Source organism: Neopsephotus bourkii, unplaced genomic scaffold, assembly GCF_033783945.1.
Source record: "Neopsephotus bourkii isolate Nb327-2 ecotype Australia unplaced genomic scaffold, CSIRO-AGI_Nbou_v1 NB_463, whole genome shotgun sequence".
In the NCBI taxonomy this organism is placed as follows: domain Eukaryota; kingdom Metazoa; phylum Chordata; class Aves; order Psittaciformes; family Psittacidae; genus Neopsephotus; species Neopsephotus bourkii.
The window spans coordinates 2,281,273-2,306,099 of NW_026900965.1; the positions used below are offsets into that span (position 1 = coordinate 2,281,273).

Consider the following 24,827-nt stretch of genomic DNA (forward strand, 5'->3'; position numbering starts at 1 on the left):
TGTGTGATGGCTCAGCCAGTGCCCCTGGTTCATTGCCAAGAGGTGCAGAAGCTGTCCTTAGAGATTAGCTGGGCTTACAGCTTCCTCAGGCCCTTCTTAAATAGCTCTTGAAGGAAGGAAATCAAACACTTGCTCCTCTCCAGCACTAGGGACATAGGGGACGTTGAAGCCTATCCCTAGAAGCCTTCTGTTAACATCTGCCTGAAACAAGAGGCTCTTGAATGGAGTGAAACAGCCTGGCAGAGAGGGCTGCTTGTTCCCTGGAAGGATGGAGATGTTTATAGCTACAGTCAGGCTTCCTCCAGAATCTGCTATTGTCGTTAGAGCTGTCTTTCCCTTTGGAAAACCATGGGCAATGGGGTGCTTCTTCCTTCCCCTTCCAGAGTTTCCCTGCCCTAGAGTTTGTCTTCTTCAGGTCTCCCGTGCTCCTCAACTATGAATCATCCCTTTTTCCAGTGGAAACAGATTCCTTGTGCCCCCCCTTGACTGATTCCTGATAGGAATGGCTCGTGCTTATGGAGCTGGGGTTGTGCTAAAGAAAGAGACCAGGAAAAGTAGGAGAGGAGGCAGTCATTTTCATCGCCCTCTTCCTGCGATAGGCTTTAGCTCTTTGCAGGCACAGTAAGTACAGCATTTGAGAGCCGGCAGGATAGAGAGCCTTGGAAGTACAGTAAAACGAGTTTGCCATCAAAAGGCAACAAGTCTTACGCTGTGCCCCTGGCTGCTGACCTTTCCCTCTGGAATTCTCCCCTCTGACCTCCACATCATTAATCCTGATGCTGCCAGATGACAGTAATCCATCATGGCCCCTGACAAGCCTTGCAGCCGCCTGTGAAAGGATCCGCTCGGCTTCAGCATCCAATCCTCCCATGATACTCGTTTTTCACCCTTTCCTGTTGGAGCACTGGGGGTTTCCAATAAAGACTTTATCACTTTGCCTTTCCTCAGCCGGGGATTGGGGGTGGAGAAGGGAATGGGAGCAGCTTTCCTGTGCTCCTCTACTCTTTAGCACTCAGATCCTAGGGAACATGCCCATTTCCACCTTGCTCCAAAAAGTACAAGGTCCAAACCCCAGCCCGGGGGGATATTACTTGGTGTGGTACCAAGTAAACACAGGAGGAAAATGATCCCAGCTCCTTGCTCCAGTAGTAGAGGGATGGAAGTAGTTTGCTCCCTGTTGTAAAGTTTCTCAGCCTGCATAAAGGAGTTTTATGGGCTCGAGGGGGGAGCTCTAGGTTTCAGCTCAGTTTATAAAGCTATTAATGACATTTCAGGGCACTTTGGTCTGTGGGGCTTGTTTCAAAGCAAGCTTCAGGAAGGGAAGGTGTCGAAGGGGTAGTAATGTGAGGCGGGGAGGGCAGAGCTGATTGCTGTTCTATTCCAGCTAGGAGCAGAAACCCATTTTAGCCTTTATTTCTTGCTGGTGTAGATGATGTCTGTGCCTTTCACAGGGGTGTTTGGAGAAGTATCCTCATGTACCTTTTCAGCTGCTGGGATGGGAGAATGCAGAGAAGCATGCAGCTGCCTTCAGAACTGCAGGGTATTACACAGTAGATTATTTCCTTCTAGTCCTGCATTAGCAGCTTTTTTGCCTGAGGAGCCTTATCTGTGACCCTTCCCTTTCACTCTCCATCTGGTCACTGTCCAAGGAGAGCTGGATGAAAGTCCCTTCTGGGCAAGTTAATGCTCTTCCCTAAATTGGATTGGGGAGAAGCGGGTGGCCTTGAGCAGCACGGGGTTGCTGGAGGGGTTGGGGAGTGAGGGTCTTGATCCTGCTTCAGTGAAGCAAGGTGCTGCTTGGGACACCCTAAATGCTGAGTCATCAAGGAAGGGGCATTTTGGGGTGGGAAACCCACTCCTGGCCCTTCCTGGAGAGCTGGGAGAGGAGCATTTCCCTGCTCCTCACTCTCAGCGCAGGGGTGTGACTGGTTCCTGGGCTCAGCTGATGAATGATAACTCCAGGCTGGTAACATGAGCACTCCCAGCCCTCTGTGTGGCTGGAATGACGCTGGGTGTGCTCCGGAGCCCTGCAATAGCACACCGAGACAAAATGGTGGCTGGGGTTATTCCTTTTGGGAAGAACTGGGTTCTGGAATGGCACAGCTGGGAGAGCTGCAGGGAGGTTGGGAATCAGAGAGTCATAGAACAGTGTGGGTTGGAAAGGACCTTAAAGCTCACCCAGTTCCAACATCGGAGTTCCTGGAGGGAGCTGTTGTCTCTGAAATATGGGAAGAGGATCTGGAATTACTGCTCTGTGGACTTCCCTTTGGATAAGGAAAGGGTTGTTTAGACCAGGCAAGGAAAAGAGGATAAGAAAGATCTAAAACGACAGCTTGCAGACTGAGCCCCATCAGATTGTTCTTGATGTCTTCTTACAGCTGAAGAGTTAGTAACTCGGTGCAATTGAAGGCAGCCCTTCTAAAGCTGGAGAAGTTTCCTTTTCCTACCCAGCATCCCGTTAACCGGTGGGAATTGGTAACCATGAGCTAATGCATAACAGGCTTCAAAAAGAAAGGAGAAGGGGGGAAAAATTACACTTCCATGTATAATGAGGACATCTGCAGGGCCGAGCTGAGCTCCTTTTCACTCAACAGAATAAACCCCATTTATAAGGGCCATAAACTGCTCTGCTTTGGGGCATTAACCGAGTGGCTGGCTGCTGAGCGGTGGCAGAAGCCTCCCCTGTGGGTTGGGGATCCCATAATTGTCCATTACGGCACTTCCCAGGCTTTCCTGTGAAGGCTGGTGCTGAGCATTGTGGTAGGCAGGATACTGGCCTCAGATGGATGGCTCTTTGATCCAGGATAGCATTTCCTATGCAGAAGAAAAGGTTTGCTGCATCAGCAGTTTTCCCCCCTCTTCCTCTCCTTGCCTCAATCTCATTAGTTTGGCCTTTTCAAGCCCTGCACCTTTAGCACTTGAAGGTGCTGCTGAAAGGGCCCTATCAGCTTAAAAATCACCTTGTCTTACCTCTCTTAACCCACAAGATGACAAAATTGAACCACAAGGATAAAGTTATCTCCCTTTTTGCCCTCTTTGTCCTCACAGGACCTTGTTCTGGACTCTAAAAAGCACTTGGGTGCCTGGTGCTTCTCCCTGCATCCACCCATGTGTGATGCTCCCTTACCCTGCTCATGTGCTCACCTCCACCGTGCCCATGATTGCTCCAGCTTTCTCACAACACATCGCTGCTCCAGCAGCAGTTGGGTTGCAGGACTCCAGGGTTATGCCATGGTACACATGTGGATATGGGATAACAAATCCTGGGAAGTGAGGCAGTTGAATCCCAGCTCATGAGTAGCTGCTCAGCCCCTTCCTGAGCATGAGCAATGCAGATTTGTATCTGAGATTGCCCTGGGAGCTCACACAACACGATTCCTCTGTGCTGCTCCCTCACCCCCAGGATTGAATAGTCCCCACTTCCCCTCTTTCTAGTTCAGAAGTTGCTTTTAGCTGCAGCTTATTATTTGTCCCATAATTGCTTTTGCCTGCAGGAAAGGATTTGTCATGGAAAGGACGTGCCATGTAGCTACACTTCTCTGCCTCATTTACTCGCCCATCAAGAGGCCTCAAGTCAGGCTACAAATAGAGTTGCCTCCATTTCCTATTAGGAAGAAGATCGATAGCTCCAACCTGCTCCTTTTCTTGGCCTCATTTTCTCTCTTGACTCCGTGCTTCCTTCCCCGCTGTTTCCCCGCAGGAACTCCCATCAATCGGATCCCCATCATGGCAAAGCAGATCCTGGATCTCTACATGCTCTATAAGCTGGTGACTGAGAAAGGAGGGCTGGTGGAAATCATCAACAAGAAGATCTGGCGAGAGATCACCAAAGGCCTTAACTTGCCCACCTCCATCACCAGCGCCGCCTTCACGCTTCGAACCCAGTGAGTCCTGAAGGGCTAACAGCATGGATGTGAACACCCAGTGGGGACTGGGGAGGGCAGAGCAGGGACTGGGGTGGAGATATTAAAGGTTAAATGCTACCCTGTGCCTTCCCTGCCTCATCTGAGCTTAATCTCCTTGGGGCTGTGTCTCTGAAGAGAGCACTGACCCAGCAAGGAGGGAAGGGAGAGGCCTCCCAAGCTGTAGGTATCAAGTATGAACTTGATCATTTCATGTGTGTTATCACTGCTACCATGTGGAAACGTGGATGTAGCACCTGCTTACTGTGGGGATTGCTTTCTGCCCTGTATTACTTCACATTGAGGAGGCAAAAAGAGGTAGAATAAACAGAGGAAGAAGAATGAAAGTAAACCCATTGTGAAAGCAGCAGGGTGAAGCTGTGCTTTAGTGACGTGAGCATGGAAGGTTGGGCGTTGGGAGCCCACCCCAGCTCTTGTGCAAACTCTTGTTTTCTTGGAAGTTATTAGAGCCTCTGTTGCCATTCCTGCAGCCTTTGGTACAAACAGGCCCTGCTCCAAATGTGTGTGGTGAGAGCAGTGAGGTTTGGTGCTGCCCAGTGCAAATGACAAGGGAAATCCCTCAGACTTCCCTCTTTGTGTTACAAGTTCTGGTCCAAGACGTTAATCCTTGTCAGTTCAGATGGTACCACAGCTGTAAGGGAATTCTGGATGATTCTTTTCTGCCCTTGTGGGTGTAGCAGTTTGGAAGCAGGTGCTTTCCTACAGGCATTGAGTAAATTCAGGGTTTCTTTGAGCTGTGCTCCACACCCACCCTGCTCAGTCTTTATCAAACCAAGCACAGCAGTGGTTGTGATATGCACACAAAGACTCCAGAGCTGTGGAGGACCTCGGTCTGAAAGCCTTCCTGAATAATTCCATGTCCTGCTGAGTTGCCTGTGCTCCCCTCTCCCCAGGTACATGAAGTACCTCTATGCCTACGAGTGCGAGAAGAAATCCCTCAGTTCTCCCGCTGAGCTTCAGGCTGCAATCGATGGCAACAGGCGGGAAGGCAGGCGGCCCAGCTACAGCTCCTCTCTGTTCAGCTACTCCCCCAGCACCACGGGGCCTCCTTCCCTCCTGTCTCCCCCTAAGATCCGCTTCCCCATCATCGGCGTGGCGCCGGGCAGCGGGACCAGCAACCCTCGGGTGTCTCCAGCAGCAGCCGTCAGGAAAGGTCAGTGACTTCCACTGCAAACAGGGGGCTGAGTTAAGAGGTGCAGGCACTGAAGCATGGTTGTTTCCTGCCTTACCCACCCAGGTGACTTTGGGCTTGAGAAGAGTGGGATTTGGGTGGCTCAGGGTTTGCCCGTGGTTTAAACCTTGCTTTAGGAAGGGCTGTGGGAGGGACTAAGGCTGAGAACAGTGGGGCTGTTCAGCCTGGAGAGGAGAAGCTGCATGAAGACCTCAGAGCAGCTTCCAGTGTCTGAAGGGAGCTACAAGGATGCTGGGGAGGGACTCTTCATTAGTGATAGGACAAGGGGTGATGGGTCTGAACTTAAACAGGGGAAGTTTAGATTAGGTATAAGGAATAAGTTTGTTACTGTGAGGGTGGTGAAGCAGTGGCACAGGTTGCGAGAGAAGTGGTGAATGCTCCATCACTGGCAGTGTTCAAGGCCAGGTTGGACAGGCCCATGGGAGACGTGGTCTATTGTGAGATGCCCCTGCCCATGGCAGGGGGTTGGAACTGGATGATCTTAGGGTCCTTTCCAACCCTACCCATTCTGTGATTCCCTTTCCTAGGTGACGGTGTGCCCTTGACTGTGTCTATGCCAAATCGTATCGCTGTGCCAGTGACCTTGGCTAGCCAGCAGGCAACTGTGGCAGCAAGAACAGCCACCCTGGAGCAGCTGAGGGAGAGGCTGGAGTCGGGAGAGCCTCCGGAGAAGAAGGTGTCCCGGATGAGCGAGGAGGAGCAGCGGCTGGTGCAGCAGGCTCTTCAGCGCAACCTCTTCAGCATGGCGCGGCAGATCCCCATGAAGATCAAAATCAATGGCAAGGGTAAGCAGCACCTCTGCATGCACAAAAAGCCTCTGCAGGCTGCAGCAGGGAGGGAACTGCTCCTGCTCCTGCATGCCAGACACCTCTTTGCACACAGGTTTGGTTATCTCTCTGGGTACCAGGCACACTGTCAGGGAGCTGTTAAAACAGAGCGTCACTGCAAAGCTTTAGGTTTTACTTATTGATGCGTCATCCAGCCTCATCTGAATCCAACCTGGATGCAGAAGCATCCTAGCTTCAGAAAGCTCTGTATCTAAGGTGATAAAACCCACTTGAGCTTATGACCTCCTGTGCTTGGCGTAGTGAGATTGCTGCAGGACTCAAGCTGTTACATCTCCACAGACCTTGGATGTGTGCCATGGGTTAGTGGTGGTCTGGGCAGTGCTGGGGTAATGGTTGGATTTGATGATCTTAAAGGTCTTTCCCAACCTAGCTGAGTCTATGACCGGTTTCAGCTGATGCTAGCTCAGTTGTCCTTGCAGTGCTGTTTTATGCTGTGAGGATGCTCCTTCCTTCATGGATCAGCTGAAGTTGCCTTGGGCCACACTTCCAACCCCCTCATGTTTAATACCCGGTGTATATGTCAAGTCCAAGAGCATGGCTTAATCTAGCCAAAGACAGCCCTGATTCTGCAGTGGGTAGAGACATTCTGGAGGGGAAGCCCATCATGTGCCAGATGCTCAGCTCTCCTCTGCCCTGCTCTGAGTCTCAAACCAGCACTGTGCTGCAGAGGATGATTTTCTCTCCTTTCCTGCTCAGGAACCCTTTGAATCAATCATGCAGGTACCAGCTCTCTCCATATGGATAGCTATCCAGCTTTTAGGAATCCTTTGTCAGGTGTGATGAGGAGGCCACAAAGACCTGTGTATCTGCAGGGGGCCCAATGGCTTTTAGCAAGGCAGGTGATTGCTACCAACATCTGCTGCAGGCCTCCACAGCCTCCAGGCAGAGAACTCCTGGCAAGGCTGGGTTAGAAGGTCACCTCTGAGCAGCATTCATGGCCTGGGAAATGCACTCCTGAAACGCTTTGGAGAAGGGGAGTCGCCCTGGAAAGGTCACGTTGTCAGGATCAATACTCTTAGATGGGGGCTTCAAAAGCTGATTAAGTGCCCTGGCTCCTTTACCTGTCCCCGGGGCTGCACTTCACTGCACAGGCAAAGCCTCCACAGCCATCAGGCCCAGCAGCTGCTTCCTCCAAACCTTTTGATCCATTGAAATTAAAGGTCTCACCCCACTATTAATTGTACATTTGGGTGTAGGCACAAGGCCAGGCAAGTTTGGGGGGCATGGCTTAAAGAAAGGGAAGCCTTCTTCTTCTCGAGGCCTTTGCTAGCAATGCTGGTAAATGCTGTCTAGAGCCCCTTTGCAAGAAGTACATACAGCAGAGGGTCAGGGCAGCTTCCTCTTGGAAGCAGCAGCAGGCTGCTGTGGAGTTCAGTGGGACTGGGAGTTCACATCAGTTTGAAGGTCACCTCAATCTCACATTCACATCCAAAGGATGGAACCGGTGAGAGCAAGGGAATTCAAATTGGATCAAGTGATGTTCAGTCCCTCTCATCTCGCTTTGTTTCTGTTCTCTCCTCCCTGAACTTCCTACATCAAAATGCTAGGAATGATTTTAGTCTCCACAGGCTGAGTCCTCAGGATTCAATGAGCCTCTTCCCACCTTTCTCAGCTGCCTGTGGGCAGGTCTGACCTTCCCAATGACAACAGAGGAACAACACTGCGCTCGGAGAGGTGCTTTGGAGCCTGTCACAGCTTAGAAAGGACTCTCCAAGGATACAGAAACCCCACATCGCCACTGTAAGGGCAGGGAAGCAGTGTTCCCTGCTTCCAGTCCTTGGCACTGTGGATAGTCCCCTCCCTCCAGTGGCCACTGGGGCTGCTGCAGCCTGAGCCCTGTGCTGGGGCTCCACATAGCCACCATGCAGCTGATACAAGGCCTCCAGCCTTGCCTCCTGTGCTGCTGCTTTGGAGGGGGATGTTAATTTGGCTTCCAGACTGAGTCAGGGAGAGGTTTGTGAATGCCAATGGGTTTAGTTCATACTGAAACACTTACCCACCCTTGTAGACTTGGAATACATTGCGTGGGGTTGTGTCCACCTTTGATCATCCCTGGGGGGGGGTGCAGGGACCAGGGCAGCTTCTCTCTAACCCTCACCTCTTCCTTCCTGAAAGAAGACAAAGCAGACTCGGCGGCAGCAGCGGCGCTGAACTTGTCACCTAATGGCATTGGGAGCATCAACATGTCCGTGGAGATCAACGGCACGACTTACGCTGGTGAGGAAGAACCTGGTCAGAGCCAGGCTGGTGGCACAGGGAGAGGGTGGCATGATCCCGGGGCTGGCCTTTGCCAAAGTCAAGCAGGCACAACTTGCCCAGCTTGGATTGCTCAGCAGGAGGTGGTTCCTCTTGCCTTTGGTCCTAGGGATGAATGCCCTCTCCTTCTGATGGTGGTTGTGTTAACCAGCTGAGGGAAGGGATGTCTGTAGACGTGTTCATAGGAAGGAGCATTATCCCTCTTCTCCTGAGGAGTGGCTTTACTCAGGTTTACCTTATGCATCTCTGCAAAGTGGGAATTGTCCCCCTCATGCTCTGCTCAAGCCATTCACATCTGCAGGTCACATAGGTGACAGAGCCAAGGTAGGAGGCCTGGTGCTGCAGCATGATCAAAGCTGCTTCTCCTCCAAAGGTGCTGAAGCCATTTGAAATCTTTGCCCTCTGTAAGCACGAGCCTGCCGGAGCAAGTCCCAGGGGATCCCTCCCAGTATCCTGGTGACCCCTGATGCCACAGGCCTGCGTGGTTTTGCATTGAGCCTCTCTGTTGGGCCGTTTGGGGTTGGATGGATGCCCTTTGCGCCGTGCCACCCCCAGTCCCACTAACCCTTCCCTTCCCCTACCTTGCAGGAGTGCTCTTTGCCCAGAAGCCCGTCGTCCACCTCATTGCAGGCTCCAGCACCCAGAGCTCGTGCAGCAGCAGCAGCAGCTCCCATTGCTCTCCCAGCCCTACCTCATCGCGGGGAACCCCCGGCGCGGAGCCCTCCACCAGCTGGTCTCTCTGATGGAAGGCCCGGCCCTCCTGTCTCACACTGGCCTCCAGCTTCCTCCCTGCCCTCCGCAGGGAGCGAGCCAGGAAGGAGTCGCACAGATTTACCTCATCTCAAGGAACCTGGTTTTGGGCTTGGCCAACGGCAAGAGGATGATGATGATGATGATGATGCTGCTGCTGAAACCTTTCCATGCCAGCAAGTTTTTTCCTCATCGTCTGTTTGCCCAGCCTTCATTCTTTGTTCTCCCCTTTCTGTCCTCCCTTTTGCTGTTTGTTTTCTTCCTCCTCCTCCTCCTCCCAGGGTTTGCTGTGTTCCTGTTGGGGTGGGACATGGAGGGAAAGGGGGGGGGGGTCATGCCTGGCGTTTTCCAATCAGGGATCATCTCTAGGAGCTGCGGGATGGGTGAGAGATGGCCAAGACGTCACCAAGGCAGGTGGAAAGAGCTGGAGATGGGGCAGGGAAACTTGGTTCTCCTCGAGCCAGCAGCCAATGGGCTCTTCCCACAAAACATCTCCATGTATTGACAATCCTGAGACCCCGTCCTCGTGTGGCTTGTGCTGCGGAAGGCCAGAAGCCTCCTCGCTTTTCCTCTTCAGGCTCTGCTGTGCTCTTGGCTTAGGAGCCAACTCCTTCTTTGAGGCCTTGGCAAGAGGAAAGGCACCTTCTCACTGCTACATTTGACCCATAAACACATTAAAAACCATCCCATCAGCTACTTCATCCTCCTGGCTGGTGCTGGCCGCATCACTCCTGTTGCCTTCAGGCTTTCAGCCGAGTTTTAAATGCCCTTCGCCTTGTCTCTCCCCTTGAGGAGCTCATCCCACTGACATTCACCCTGCACTGCTGGTGGCTTGGTGCTTTGATCCTCTGCCCCTTTGACACAACCTTAGCTTGATGGAGCCTTCCAGGGTGACTTCCTTCTCGTAAGGTGTCTTTCAGTAGCCCCTGGAAGAAGCCCTCCACATCTGGGCACCAAGACAGCAGAGGGTGATGCACAGATGTGATTCAGCAGCTCTGTGGGGTGTGTGCAGGCATGGTTAACATCACACACATCTCCTTGCTGGCCTCTGCACAAGCCCAGTCCCCTTCTAATTGCACGTGAGCAAAAAGCAAGCAGCTCTCAGTGGAGTTGAGACCTTTTGCTCTGCTGGGTGGAAGCAGAGGAAAGGAAATCAAGCCCTTCCTTGCCCATGTTCCCTTCAAGCCTCCAGCTGCCAGCAAGCAAAGGCTGGCTGTGGCTCTCCTTCATGACTCCATGAGCTCAGGGGGTCTCCTCCTGTCCCTCTTCTTTGGCCTTCCCCAGCCTGGAGATGGGGTGCAAGCACCATCCTGCCCTGGTGACGTCCTTCCCATCCTCCAGACCCGAGTCAGGTTTTGTTGAGCAGATGAAATACCTCAGATATGTACTTGTTGTTGGGGGTTTTTGTTTGTCTGTTTGTTTTGGGGTCGGTTGGTTTTGAACCTCTTCAGGAAGCCTCGGCATATCTTATCGCTTGCTTTTATACGTGGTTGTGCTGACGTTGTGTTTTATTGTTCCTTTTTAACTCGATCACCAAAGACAAAGTTTGGCAAAAGGCAAAGGAAAAAAGGCTGAGCAAAGGGGCAGTGGCTTCCCCAGCCTTCAGCCAGCGAGGGGCAACCTGAGCAGCATCACCCCAAGACACGTGCATGGCCCAGCAGGACAGGTAGAGGTAGGAGAAGCAGGCAGGAGCGACCCCTTACTTAAAAGAGCTGTCCTTCCTGTTGGACACAAGGGTGTCTCTGAGCTCCTGATGCCTTTTCCAAGCTCCTGCATCTGTGCTTGCCTTTGGCAGAGGTGCTGAGGGCAGCGTGGAGGTGCCAGCTCTGCTTTAGGTGACATGTTATGTGACACAGATACGGTTTCTGGCCCCTGGCAGCATGGCTCAGTCCTGTGGTGCTGCACCCAGCCACCACTTTATCCCACATGGAGCTACGTGTGTCTGCACTGCAAGACTCAAGCCACAGTGGGCAGCCTTTGGGAAGAAGCCCTGTGCTCCCAGGATGTCCTGCTCCCAGAAGCTCTTGGCTTTATACTACTGAAAAGCTGTGGCTTTAAAAAGCACAGAGCCAGGAGCAGGAGGATTGGGCTTAAACACGTATGTAGAAATGAATGAATAATGCTTTAAAGTCTCAAATATCAGCTTCTCCTTCATCATCCCCCAGCACTCCTTGCCTGTGCTGCCTTGAGTACTCACGCTAAGGCTTGTGTAAGCCTCGGGCAGCACATCCAAGGCTCTCACACTCTCCAATGGTGAGCTGGGATGCCAGGGGTTGATTGACCCTGCTGGGGACTTGAGGAGGAAGAGGAGGATGCACGTGTCCTGAGAGAGATGCTGCTGCCAGGTACCCCATTGCTCAGCTGGGCATGGGGAAGCCGAGCTGCTCACTGGCTGGGGGGCGGTTGCTTGGCAGATCCCACGAGGCCCCCACCACGTTTCCTCCTCGAGGAGGATTCTCCAGCCTCTGGGACTCCTTCAGATTGTTGGGTTTTTCCCCTTTTTTATCTGGTTTTGGTTTTTCTTTGGGGGTGGGGTTTCCTCTGAGTGGGACTGGGGCACTTTTTGCTTTTCCTTATGCTTTCTTCTCTGGTCCTGGGGAGCAGAGGTTTAGTAATGGGTGGTTTTGCTTATGTATCACATGCTAACATTGTGTGTTCTTGCACAGAAAGGCACTCGAATCACTGACCTGCTCCAACAGCTCTGACACTACTAGAGTATTAATGTTTATAAGCTTTACACAACTAGACTGGAACTAGACAGGGACTAACAGATTGTTTTGTATCCGATTCAGGGAAAGAAGCAAGTCGGGATGCGTAACAGATACCTCAGTAACAAATAAGCTGCGACAATAAACCGGTCCTTCCGCAGGATGGACCCCTCAGACTGTGAAGTGTAACCCTTCCCCTAAGCCCGGCCTTAACACTGGCTCAACCCTTGGTTTTGCTGAGCTCCAGATCTACTGAGGTGCCGGGCTTTGGGGCCAGGGTTAGGGAACCCAGCAGCAGGGATGGGGCAGAGGAGCCAGGGGATGCTGAGGGATCCCCGCTCGCTCCGCCTGCCCTTCATTTCACTCGCCCCGTGTTCGATTGTCGAGTTCTCAGGGTTTCGATGCTGCGGGTAGGCCTGCTCCTCGGGTGAAGCGCTCTGCTTTGCTGAAGGCTCTCTCCAGCTCCAGACCAGCCAAGGTTGTGCAGTGAGCAGCCAAAACTCAACACACCAAAACTAGAGAGGCCCCACGCAGCCTCCGATGCTGCTGCTGCGGGGGGGGAGAGAGCCACCAGCTGGGTTCAGTGTCCAACACAGACCACAGACCCAAACCTGCTTCTCCTCCTCTGGCAGCTCCCAGTGTCCGGTTGAGCTGGGAAAGGGGGAAGAGGCGAGGGGGAGGCTGCTCTGCTCCCAAAGTGAATGTGAACGCCCCGTGCCTGTGTGCGTGCTCCATAGGGATTCACATCGGAACACCGGTTCTCCAAGCAGCTGCAGCAGCCTTGCTACTAGTTTTCTTAGCTATTTAAAAAGAAGATAACTAAATAAAGGTGTGATAGCCTAGGCGGTGGATAAATACCTCAACGTCTCCTTCCAACACGTGTCTGTATATGTTGTTGTTGGGTTTTTTCTATCTTACAGGTTATCTGAATGTTTATATTCCAATAAACTTCTACCTCTTCACACACTGCCCCTGCCCGTCTCCTCTGTCCTGGGGGTCCTCACTCCGAGGGGGTTTCAGTGTTTCCCATCCCATTTCTTCATGCCATGGAGGTGTTCCCATGGGCTGGGGGAGGTTTGGGTCCTTGCAGGGCTCTGCAGAGCTGGGCTGGGTCAGCCTGGTGTGATGCAGTTCGAGGCGGTGGGTACCAGTGCAGTGATTCTGGGGCACTGTCCTGAGCATCCCCCTTATGGGATCGCTTTGCCTGGGCAGCAGACAGGCCACAGCAGAGCCTTTCCCCCAGGATTCCTCCCAACCAGTGGGTTTGGCTTTTCCCAGCTCCAGCTTTTCCTCACTGGAGCTCAGCTGAGGCAGCCCAAGGACTCACCTGCCCTTAAGGCCCAGTGCCTGAAGCAGTTGTGGTGGGTTCTGGTAACGCTGGGGAGCAGACACCCTTGGTGCATGGGATTTACCCACCAGCAGCACCACGACTGGAGGTAGGATGGTGCTGGGATAGACGGGGCTCCCCTGGCTCTGGGCTGCTCAGGCTCCAAAGCAGCCACCCCAACCTCACCCCCAGCCCTGTCACTGCCGTGCTGCATCCTCCAGCCCCCAAAGGGACCCAAATCACTGCCCCTGCCTCCTGCCCACCCCACAGGCTCTGTGCAGCCCTCCCAGCTCACCCCCCAGTGCTGGCACCCGCTGTCTGGGCTGGAATCCACCCCTCCAGGCAAGCTCCCATTCCCAGCCTCTGTCCCTCCCCTGCATGCACAGCCTGGGTTCCTTAACAGGGGCCTGGAGGGAGCCCAGCAGGGATTGGAGCATCCTGGTGGGATGCTGCTTGTTCTTCTCTTCCAAACCCTGAGATCCCTCCACCGGACCCTGGAAACCCAAGTTCCCCAAGGAAGCACGGGAAGGCTCCTTCCATCCCCAGGGCTGACACCACCCCAGGAGGACTCACACCCCTCCTGAGCCGATCAGGAGGTCACAGGGACCAGCACCAACCTCCAGCCCCATCCCTGGCAGTGCTCAAGGCCAGGTTGGACACAGGGGCTTGGAGCAAGCTGCTCCAGTGGAAGGGGTCCCTGCCTGTGGCAGGGGGTGGGAATGTATGGGCTTTAATGTTCCTTCCACCCAACCCCGGCTGTGGCTCTATGGCTCTATGGCTGTATGGATCCATGGCTCTATATCTCTATGGCTCTATATCTCTATGGCTCTATGTCTCTATGGCTCCATGGATCCATGGCTCTATCTCTCTATGTCTCTGTATCTTTATGTCTCTATATCTCCATGGCTCTATATCTCTATATCTCTATGGCTCCATGGCTCTATATCTCTATATCTTCATGGCTCTATATCTCTGTATCTCTATATCTCCATGGCTCTATATCTCTATATCTTCATGGCTCTATATCTCTGTATCTCTATATCTCTATGGCTCCATGGCTCTATGGCCCCATATCTCTATATCTCTGTATCTCCATGGCTCTATGGTTCTATATGTCTATATCTATGGCTCCATGGCTCTATGGCTCCATATCTCTATATCTCCATGGCTCTATGGTTCTATATGTCTATATCTATGGCTCCATGGCTCTATGGCTCTATATATCTATATCTCTATGGCTCCATGGCTCTATATCTCTATGGCTCCATGGCTCTATGGCTCTATATCTCTGTATCTCCATAGCTCTATGGTTCTATGGCTCTGTATCTCTATGGCTCTATATATCTCCATGGCTCTATGGCTCTATGTCTCTCTCTATCTCCCTACGGATCAAGGTCCCAGCGCGGTCCCGGCCGTTCCCCCCACACACAGCCCCGTTCCCCCCGGCCCGGCCCGGCCCGGCCCGGCTGAACCGCGACCCCGGGGTGGGCGGAGCCGCGGGGGGCGGGATCGGAAGCGGAAGCGGCGCGGAGCGGAGTTGAGCGGCGGCGCTGGGGGCCGGGGGGGCCGGGCCGGGCCGGGCCGGAGGCGCGGAGGGGTCCGGAGCGGCGGTGAGAGCCGGGGAGCGCGGATCCGGTACCGGGGCTGGAGGCCCTGCGGGTGCGGCAAGGCCGGGGCCGGGCCGCGGTGTCGGGGCCGGGCCGCGGTGTCGGGGAGGGCCGGGCCTGGCCGGGGCGGCGCGGGGTGAGCCGGGCACCGCCTGTCCCCGCAGATGCATCACTGCAAGAGGTACCGGTCCCCGCAGCCCCAGGGCTGCCTCGGCCACCGCTGGAAGAGGAGGAGGTCCCGCAGCAGGGACGGCTGCGAGGGGAGGCTGCGGGAGCCCCCCCGCAGGGAGCTCGGCCGGAGGTCACGGTCCAGGAGGTGAGGGCCGGGAGCGGGCAGCGGGAGCCGGGAATCAACCGGGGGGGGAAAGAGCGCTCGGTTCATCCGGTCCAACCATTCCCAGCACTGCCCAGGCCACCACTAACCCATGGCACTGAGGCCTCGTCTCCACAGGGACGGTGCCTGCAGCCCTGCCCTGGGCAGCCTGTTCCAATGCCTGAGCACCTCTGGGGCAGGAATTGTTCCTCAGCTCCATCTAAACCTGCCCTGGTGCAGCTTGAGGCCGGTTCCATCCCATAAGCCTGGTCCCTTTCGTCTCCTGGCTGCAGCTCGGCTTTAAAGCCTGTAAATCCCAGCGGTGGAAGTGAAGGGTTCAATGCCATGAGCATCCCTCCCGCAGCACCAAGCCCGAAGCTCATCCCAGAGCAGCGCCTTTAACATTGCCCTGGGATGGTGCTCCCTGGTTCTGATGCTCCTGGGGGCATTGGAGCCTCTCTGTCCGCAGCCCGCTTGCTCCTGCAGGGGTTACAGATGGGAGAGCGAGCGGCTGTGCCCTCACCTGTGCTCTCAGGAGGGATCCAGCGCTGCCAATGGAGCGTTCCTGCTCTGGATGTTACCTCTCTTTGTTCAGCATTCCCACAGGGACACTCGGGTGCTGGATAAGGGCCGGGAGCCGCAGCGAGGGTTCTGGAGTAGGTGGGGACTGAAAGGGTCCTTGCTGCTCCCTGGTGCTGGAGCCGGTGCAGGCAGAAGGGAGCTGGGCTCATCCTTAGCTTCCCGATGTGTTCTACAGATGAATTTCTGGCTTGGGGTTACTTGAAGGGAGCGGATCAGGCAGCACTCCTGGTGCACGCAATGGGCTTTTGCATCTTCCCATTGAATGGGCTTGGTGAAAACCTTCCTGCCCCTTTATCCTCAGCCTGAACTCACAGGCTCATTGGTCTCGTCTGTACCTGGGTCCTTCAGGTTCTTTTCTGGATCTTAAAAGTCCACGCTGAAGTTTCCCCAGGGGGTGTTTTGGGGTCGAGTATCCACATGGGAACATCTCCTACCTAGATCACAGCTGCTCACTGGAGCTGTGACGCAGGGCTTGGAGTGGAAGCTGGGTTATCAGACCTAGGTTAGAAGCACAGCTCTAGTCCGAGGTGCTGGCTCGTGGAGCATGGGGCAGGAGCCTGAGCACACCATGGAGACCGAGTCTTCCTTGTGACCCATGGATGTGTGTGTGTGTGTGCTTGGTGGTTTGGGGCCTCCAGCCCCTTTGGGGCAGTGACTGCAGCATCACTGCTGGCTTCGGTCCTCCTTTGAGAACTGATGAGGGATCCTCCTGGGGGCTGTTACACAGCTGCAGAGGTGCCTCAGGTGAGGCAGGCAGCTGGGATGCAGCTCAGAGCGGGTGCATTCCCCCATCCCCTTGACACCACACCACGGCCTCTTCCAGCGGCAGCAGAGGGGTGTTTGGAGCTGGGACCCTCCTGTTGTGCCCCCCGGCGCCAGGCCTGCTCGGTTCCATGGGGTTCCATGGGCTCACGGAGCCGCTGTTGCTTGTGCCGCAGCGCTGAGAGGATGCCGTACCCCCGGCGGTGCAGGCGGGACAGCGATGCCTACAGGTTTGAGGAGCGGAGCCCGTCCTTCGGAGAGGATTATTACCCGGGCCGTGCGCGGAACTGGCGGCGTTCCAGAGGCCGGGAGCAGCACCGGGCCAGGAAGTACCAGCACCACTGCCGGAAGCGCAGGAGCAGGTCTTGTAGCAGTGCCTCCTCGGTGAGTAGCATCCAGAACGAGCTGAGGATTGCTCAGGGTGTTTAACTGTTCTTGCCTCCTTCCAGCTCGGAGCGCTGGGTGAGTACCTCTGCTCCCATTCCTCTGTGTGTTTCATTGCAATGTGGAATGTTCCAGTCCGGAGCCTGTGTCTTGTTGGGCAGGGAGTGTTCGTAGCTCTCGGTTTCACGCTAGTCCTGCCCCTGTGTAGCCTGAATACGTGAGGAAGGCAAGCTCTGTGCTCAGTGCAGCCAGGAGGGGATCAGGGCAGGCTTCAAATGGCACACACGTGACAGCCCAGCGAGGGGGAGCCCTGGCCCAGGCCAGCCTGGCTGCAGGGACTGCACTGGTGGGGCCTGGATGTGGCCAGGGCTCTGTTGTGCTCCCTGCAGCCCCTCAGTTTGCAGCACTGGTACCCAGCTCCAGTGGGGGCACATCCAGCTGCCTCCATGCCAGCATCCCATAGCAGATGGGATCAGTCAGCCCAAGTCGTGGCCCCGGTGGTGTTAACCCCTGTCCCACGGGGCGCGGGGAAAGGCTTCTGCCTTCCGAGGATGCGCACACGTCCTCTTTTCCCTGTTTCCATACAAGCAGCTTGGAACTTGCCTCTTGTCCACTCCTTCCCAGGATCAATAGGGAATATCTGGAAGCGGGTGGGAAGGCTGCTCCTGGGAATGCCCTGGAAGCATTGGGAGGTCTCTGCCTCACCCCCTCTCTCCTGTAAGGGACGTTTCCATCTCCCGCCTCTTTGTTGCTTTTAAGTGTTTCGACAGCTCAGTGAGGGAGTCCTGATCCCTGCAGTCCCAGTGGATGCTGCATGCCTGGGAACTCTGCTTTCATCCCCCTGGTTCTGTCCAGTTGACTTCTTAGGCCTTGCTTTAGGAAGAGCCAGGCTCAGGATGGAAACCCTCCGGTGTGGTTGGGGCGTGCGTGTGATGGTGATAACGGGGTGCAGGTTTGGGGCTGGTGCGATCTCAACCCGTTGAAGCCTCACATCTGTCTCACTGTCCTCTCCCCCTTCTCCTCCTTCAGTTGACCTTTAGGGGTTGGATTGTAGCTCATTATTCCGGACTAGCTGTGGGGGGCACAGAAAGAGAAGCCTGGGAATGGTGAGCTTTGGATTCATTTCCTTGGCTGTGGAGCTTGTAAGTTACTTTGAAGGCTGACTAGAAACAGAGCAGGAGCTAGGGCAGAGTCTTGCTTTGTGGACCCCAGGTCCCTGCAGGAACGTTCGGCTGGTTTTCCAGTAGAAGCTGGAGGTAGCAGTGGGGAACGTGGCCTCGTACCTTTAGGGGATGCCTGGAATGAAATGGTCCCTGGGGATTCATTCAGCTAAAGTCCCCCGAGGCTTAAAGCTGCATCCTGCAGCCCTGGGTCTGTTTGCACCGAGCCGGGTGTGTGGATTCTGGGGCAGTGAGTAGCTGGCTCTGTCAGGAAGGGCAGGATGCTGGGTAGGTGGTGCTGTGTTAACTGAGGGCTACTCAGAGGGAGAACTGCTCCTCTGGCTTCTACTGGGCAGCTTGTCCAACCCAGCAGCCCCAGGTGCCCTTCATCACGGTTGCCAGTGGAGAAGGTGAGGTTCTCCTGGCAAAGCCCTTCTCCTCCCTGCCTCCAGCAGCATCCTTGGGATCTGCTGCTCTCTGGGCAATGGTGGTGCCTCGGAGCTGAGCATCCCAGCTGCCCTCCCTTCCGAGACTCACAGACCCCCAGCCTGGTTTGGGTCAGAAAGCACCTTAAGCTCATGCACTTCCAAGCCCCTGCCACGGGCACCTCACCCTATAGACCAAGTGGCCCAAGAAGAGGGGGGCATCTCCCCTCCGCGTAGCGCACGAGCGAGTTTGCTTTACATACCTGTAGCTGTTGATGACTTTTCTGTTTTGAAGTCAGTTTGTGTCTTGACGTGTCCCTTGCAATATCCCTATCGTTATATATGCCGTGTGCCTTATGAAATGCTGGCATCTGGGAAACGCGACGCACCGTCATCTCCAACCTTTGAATGCCGCCACATCCCGGTCGTGTGCCGTTGCGGGGGGCGGTGCGTGCAGAGAAGCCAACAGAGCAGTAAGCGCAGCAGGAGCGTGGAAGATGACAAGGAAGGCCACCTGGTGTGCAGGATCGGCGATTGGCTTCACGAGCGATGTACAGCCACCTTGCGTAAAACTTTACCTCTTTCTATCCCCGTGTTAGAGCACATCTCTCGTGCCCTCCTCGAGGGGGCTCTGCTGTTTGATTGCTTGTAACTGGAGCGAGCAGTAAATTGCCTCAGGCAGCCGATAGACACTTGAGTGTGAGATGCTTTGGTTTTGCTTTGCCGTGGTGTTGCTGGGAAGAGGCAGGACCTCAGCTCCCGCCCGGGCTCCTGCGTTCACGTCCGCTCCTGTTCTCTCTCCTAGATGAGATCGTCGGCAGCCTGGGCGAGGGCACCTTTGGCAAGGTGGTGGAGTGCGTGGACCATGCCAGGTGGGCACCTTCCCATCCAAAGAGGGTGTCCCTTGGGCCTCGGGCACCCACAAGGATGTCACAGGCTGGGCCTGGGAGCAGTTGTCACCTCCTGCTTGTTGAATTCGGTTGTTCCAGCAAGCGGAAAGGGGCCTGGTTCGTGCCTGGCTCACAGGGAAGCAGGGATGTGCTCTGCAGCCAAGTGCTTCGGCACAGGCTGTTCCACTGCAGTAACTGCAGCAAAAGGATGGGCCAGGCAGGGGGGAAAGCAACCTCTTTAATGTGCCAGGGTACTCCTTTGGTTTAACCTCTCCTGTGGTTACACTTGACCCCTGCCTCTTCCTCACCACTTGTCTGGCTCTGAGCTGTGGGGCCAGTGGAGGGGCTGCTGGGATCTCCTTGGGAATCCACACTCGGAGAGGGGAGGTGACTACAGCTCTTTGGAGTGTTACCCAGCAGCAGCCTTTCCCTTCAAGTCAAGTGCTGGCCAAGCAGCATCAATCTCTGGCAGCCCCAGAGAGCGTGACTAAGCCTCTTACCACACGCAGACATGACCAGGGTGTGCCCTCGCTGTGTGCAGGATGGGTGTACGTGGGCTTTGTCTCTGACTCCATCCTTTGGCCTCTTCCCTTCCAGAGGCAAATCCCAGGTGGCACTGAAAATCATAAAGAACGTTGGCAAGTACCGAGAGGCAGCCAGGCTGGAGATCAACGTCCTCAAAAAGATCAAAGAGAAGGATAAGGAGAACAAATTGTAAGTGCCTGCAAGGCTCCTGGGTACCGTGTCCTTACAGACAAGTGGGGTGCTTGGGCCATAAAACCACAGCCTGGTTTGGGTTGGAAGGGACCTTAAAGCTCACCCAGCTTCAACCCTTGCCATGGGCAGGGACCCCTTCACTGGAGCAGCTTGCTCCAAGCCCCTGTGTCCAACCTGGCCTTGAGCACTGCCAGGGATGGGGCAGCCACAGCTTCTCTGGGCACCCTGTGCCAACCTCCTCCTGAGGTTTGGAAGGGGAGAGCTGCTGAGTCAGCTGGCCCAGAGCTGTTGCTCACCAACCACTTCTGAAGCAAGCAGAACCACGCAGGACTGCCCTGCCTGATGTTAACCCTCCCCGCAGCCTCTGTGTCCTGATGTCAGACTGGTTCAACTTCCATGGCCACATGTGCATCGCCTTCGAGCTGCTGGGCAAGAACACTTTCGAGTTCCTGAAGGAGAACAACTTCCAGCCGTACCCTCTCCCTCAGATCCGGCACATGGCCTACCAGCTCTGCCATGCCTTGAGATGTACGTCCCCGGGGCCAGGGGTGGGATGGGAGGCAGCTGAGGAGGAGCTGGGCAGAGTCATTTGGGTGCTTCACGGTGTGTTTTTCCCTCTCCTCTCCACCCCGGTGCAGTTTTACATGAGAACCAACTGACTCACACCGACCTCAAGCCAGAAAACATCTTGTTTGTCAACTCGGCTTTTGACACTCTCTACAATGAGAAAAAGGTGGGTTGTGTCCAATGGATGGGGAGCAGCCTGCCCTTCCCTCCCTGCAGACATTGGATCTTCCCTGTTCCCTGCCTGCCCCACCAGGCCTTGGGAGTCTGGTCAATGGGAGCAAACTGGCCTTTCCCTCTCCCATGTCTTCTGAAAGCCCCTCTGCTCTGCTCCTGTGAGGCCTCACCTGGAGCACTGTGTGCAGCTCTGGTGTCCTCAGCATAAAAAGGACATGGAACTGTTGGAACAAGTGCAGAGGAGGCCATGAGGGGCCTTCCATCAGGGGCTGGAGCAGGTCCTGTATGGAGCCAGGCTGAGAACATTGGGGCTGCTCAGCCTGGAGAAGAGAAGCTGCGTGGAGACCTCAGAGCAGCTGCCAGTGTCTGAAGGGGGCTACAAAGATGCTGGAGAAGGACTCTTCATTAGGGACTGTAGTGATAGGATGATGGGTTCAAACTGAAACAGGGGATGCTCAGGTTAGATATAAGGAAGACTTTCTTTACTGTGAGGGTGGTGAGGCACTGGAATGGGTTGCCCAGGGAGGTTGTGAATGCTCCATCCCTGGCAGTGTTCAAAGCCAGGTTGGACAGAGCCTTGGGTAAGATGGTTTCATGTGAGGTGTCCCTGCCCATGGCAGGGGTTGGAACTGGATGATCTTAAGCTCCTTTCCAACCCAAACCATTCTGTGATTCTGTAAGACTGCTTTAGGGGCTCCAGTCCACAACGTGGAGGAGCATTTGGGGCTTTCCTCAGCGCTGAGATGTAAAGAGCTCAGAGCTTCGCAGCTACAATCCCTGTCCTTAGCAGTGCAGACACAGCAGCTCTGGGGCCAGGGCTCCTCTCAAAGCCCGGCTTCACCCTGGACCAGCTCCCAGAAGCACTGAGGGTTTCTTTGCTTGCAGAGCTGTGAGGAGAAATCCATCCGGAACACGAGCATCCGCGTGGCTGACTTCGGCAGCGCCACCTTCGACCACGAGCACCACACCACGATCGTGGCCACCCGGCACTACCGGCCACCGGAAGTGATCCTGGGTGAGTGCTCCTGGTGCTCCAGGCATCTTGGGGGATGGAGGAGAACCCTTGTCCCAGGGAATGCTGGAAAACCACCTTCAGAGCACCCTGGTTCTTGGGGAAAGCCTGTTCCATGCATCACTGGTGATCCCAAGGTCCTGATGGTGTAGTCATGGATAGGGCAGGCTCTTGGCATGGAGTGCAGAGAAGAAAGCCTGTGGGACTTGGGAAGTGCTCAGACTGGCTCCAGGGGAATGTGGAGTCAGCATAAGCTGGAGCCAGGTGTCTGGGGGAGACTCAGCAGTGTTTGCAGAGCACTGGGGAGCGCACAGGTCACTGCTAGGTCTGTCCCTCTGTAATGCCTGCAGCTGCAACAAGGAACCGGGATAAATCCAGTGGGAAGGTGTTGGGAGCACCCAGTGACTGTGATTCTCTTTGCAGAGCTGGGCTGGGCGCAGCCGTGCGATGTCTGGAGCACCGGCTGCATCCTCTTCGAGTATTACCGCGGCTTCACGCTCTTCCAGGTATGGTTCTTGCAAGGGGCATTGTAACCTCAAAGTCCTCCATGTCTAAAAGGGCTCAGACTTATGGGAAACGCAGACCAGGCACTGAAATCAGAAGCTGAGTTTGAAAAGCAGCCCAGGAATGCTCAGGGTTTGAGGGATTGTGCAAGGCTTGGATCACCTCTGGTTCCTTCACTGTGCCTGTGAAGAATAGAAGAACCAAGAGGGAGAAGGGGGCAGAACCTGCATCATTCCAGAGGCTTTTCCCTTCCCCTGCTCTTGTGTGGGTGACAGTGCTTTTGTGATCAGCTCTCCCAAGCTCTGAACTAACGCCCCACTGCCGTTTCCCTTTGCAGACCCATGAGAACCGGGAGCATCTCGTCATGATGGAAAAGATCCTCGGGCCAATTCCATCCCACATGATCCACAGAACTCGGTGAGCGCCTGCTCCTGCCCTCAGCCAGCCCAGGCAACTGGTTACTGGGGCTGCAACCTCTCTGTCCTTGCACTGGGTGCTCATCCCAGGAGCAGCTTTACTAACACCACCTTCCCTTGGCAGGAAGCAAAAGTATTTCCATAATGGAAACCTGGTTTGGGATGAGAACACGTCCGATGGGAGATACGTCCAAGAGAACTGCAAGCCCCTGCGGGTAGGTGCTGCTGGAGGCCTGGCTGCACTGCTCCTTGTCCTTATCGGTGGTGGGGGGCTTTAGGATGGGACTTTCCCTTAGGAACTGGCTTTTGCAGAGCCCCCGAGCTCCCTGCTGCAGTTGATTGGAGTGGGTGCAGCTGAGGGATGGTGCTTAGTGCCACGCATCACTAACCAGGACCTCCCTGTCCCCCCTTCTGGTGCAGACCTACATGTTGCACGACTCGCTGGAACACGCGCAGCTCTTCGACCTGATGCGGAGGATGCTGGAATTCGAGCCTTCCCAGAGGATCACGTTCTCGGAAGCCCTCCTGCATCCCTTCTTCACCGGCCTCTCTGCAGAGGAACGGATGCTGTGCGGCCGCGGCGCCAGCCGGGACCTGAGCAGATGACGGCCGGGGCCAGGGGTGATTCCCACTGGATTTGTACCTCCAGGCTCGGAGCCCCAGCCCTGCTCAGCCTCAGAGGGGCTGGAGCACTGCACCAAGGACCCTGGGGCCGGGAAAGGAAGGAAAGCTCCGTTGGAAAGCACAGATTTGTCTATTTATATGTTGTAAAGTTAAAATAAAGTGTTTCTTATTGTTTGCTACTTCCCTTGTAGGCAGGTGGAGGGGGGCTCGCTCCCAAGCACCACGGAGGTGGTGGAAGCTGAACTGAAAGGCAAAGCAGCAGGGAGCTCTGCTTCAATGGAGGGCAGAAAGTGAGGGTGGGTGGCTCAGGAAGGCTCTAGAGCCACAGCAGCCAAATAACTGAGCTCCACGCACAGGAATCGTTGCACTTTATTTCAGGGCAGGCCCCCGTAGTGGCAGGAATTGGTCATTACAGACATCAGGTCACAAATGGAGCATCAAGCAGTGACAAGTGCAGTGATCTTCATGTGTCGGTGACCACAGCAGCACTTGTGGCAGCTCCTAGGGTGGTGCTGAAGGTGGAGGGATAGGAACTATTGCAAACACAGCTAGAAAGTGAGCTGCTCTCTGAAGAGATAACTTAGGGAAAGGGGGAGAAGGGACCCAGCGCCCTGGCTGGGTCTCTGAGTGCTCCAGAAGAGCTCACAGCTGCACAGATGTGTTTCACGTAGGTGAGGCCAGTGCTTCCTCAAGTATCCAAAGGGAAGTACAGCCAAATGCCCAAATCTGTCAGCACCAGGCACTGTGAAGTGGGACCAACACAGCCCAAAACCTTGAGCCCTCCTGCCCTGTCAGTGCTCAGTGTGGACAAGCTACAATTCAACAGCCCAGAAGGGGCAAGGGAAGCAGGGACTGAAACTGCAACCTCTTATTGAGGGGCGTGAGCAAGGCAAGTGAAAAGAAGGGGACTAAAGCTAATGCTGTACTACAGCAACAAGCAAGGGGTGCTCCTCCACTGGCTTTGCTCCTCTGCCTCCAGCTTACGTGAAGCAAACAGCCAAAGCACCACAAGGGGCAGGGGGAAGCCTCGCATTTGTACTTAAATACCCAAGTGCTCTGCTACCCGAGTGAGAGCCACAGCCTGTGGAATGCTGCTCCCGTTCTGCCTGCTGCTTTGCCCTTTCCATGCTGGAGGGCAGAGCAGTGAGGTATCAGCCAGGCAGGGGGACCACGGGTCCAACAGCGAGAGGGGCAGAGCCCTTCATCCTACTGGGGTAAATGGGGCTTGGCAGGGGAAGAGGCCTCAGGAGCTCCTCTGCTTCCAGCTGGCTCTTCCCCATCCAGGCAGTGTTAATCACTCAAGTGCTTGAAGGCTCTTCCCTCCTTTGGTGCGCTTGGCCTGGGTTCTAAGCAGAGGAAAGGCAAAGCCAAGTGCTTGGTGTGCTCCAAAGGGGGAGGATTTACATGAGCAGGTCAACAGCTTTGCTAAGAGAGACTCCACTGCCCAGCAGAGCACAGCTCCAGTGCCAGCTCCCCTGGGGAACAGGCACCATCTGCAGCACCCCCAGATGCCAGAACAGGCTCTGGGCAAGGCTCAGGCACCTGCAGGAGCTCTGGGGACAGGCAAGCAGCAGAGCTTCAAGCACTGCAGTGAGGAGGGAGCTGAGCACCTCTGTGCGAGGAGAGGGCACAGGCACATCCATACACAGGCTCTGAGCCCAAAGGGAATGAACCGATCCATGACCC

The 24,827-nt window shown here is 55.1% G+C and overlaps 2 protein-coding genes across 4 annotated transcripts in view; both read left to right on the forward strand.

Moving 5' to 3' along the window:
• The window catches only part of ARID3B (AT-rich interaction domain 3B), a 29,863-nt gene extending 20,298 nt beyond the window's left edge, over positions 1–9,565 (forward strand). Inside the window, exons 5-9 of one of the 2 annotated variants that reach the window (XM_061349980.1) lie at positions 3,701–3,884; positions 4,817–5,076; positions 5,643–5,900; positions 8,079–8,180; positions 8,808–9,565. In XM_061349980.1, coding sequence (XP_061205964.1) covers positions 3,701–3,884; positions 4,817–5,076; positions 5,643–5,900; positions 8,079–8,180; positions 8,808–8,962 — 959 coding nt within the window. In that variant the 3' untranslated portion in view covers positions 8,963–9,565. The remainder of the gene's footprint in view (positions 1–3,700; positions 3,885–4,816; positions 5,077–5,642; positions 5,901–8,078; positions 8,181–8,807) is intronic. The other variant, XM_061349981.1, reaches the window with a different exon arrangement.
• Positions 9,566–14,761: 5,196 nt separating this feature from the next.
• CLK3 (CDC like kinase 3) lies at positions 14,762–23,320 on the forward strand. 2 transcript variants are annotated; one of them, XM_061349984.1, is made up of 12 exons: positions 14,762–14,927; positions 16,445–16,652; positions 18,695–18,788; positions 19,043–19,109; positions 19,725–19,841; positions 20,206–20,372; positions 20,483–20,577; positions 21,471–21,600; positions 22,021–22,103; positions 22,439–22,518; positions 22,642–22,732; positions 22,938–23,320. In XM_061349984.1, the coding sequence occupies exons 1-12, from the start codon at positions 14,776–14,778 to the stop codon at positions 23,121–23,123; spliced, it is 1,470 nt and encodes a 489-aa protein (XP_061205968.1). In that variant the 5' UTR covers positions 14,762–14,775; the 3' UTR covers positions 23,124–23,320. The 2 variants fall into 2 exon arrangements, with proteins under 2 accessions (XP_061205968.1, XP_061205970.1); XM_061349986.1 differs by lacking the exons at positions 14,762–14,927; positions 18,695–18,788 and having other exon boundaries at positions 16,513–16,652.
• Positions 23,321–24,827: the final 1,507 nt, after the last annotated feature.

Excerpts from the sequence above, each read along its gene's own strand:
- CLK3 (XM_061349984.1), top strand. The coding sequence starts at position 14,776 with ATGCATCACTGCAAGAGGTACCGGTCCCCGCAGCCCCAGGGCTGCCTC. Across the intron at positions 16,653-18,694 it reads CTTGTAGCAGTGCCTCCTCG|AGAAGCCAACAGAGCAGTAA; the intron begins GTGAGTAGCATC and ends CGGTGCGTGCAG. Across the intron at positions 18,789-19,042 it reads CGATTGGCTTCACGAGCGAT|ATGAGATCGTCGGCAGCCTG; the intron begins GTACAGCCACCT and ends TCTCTCTCCTAG.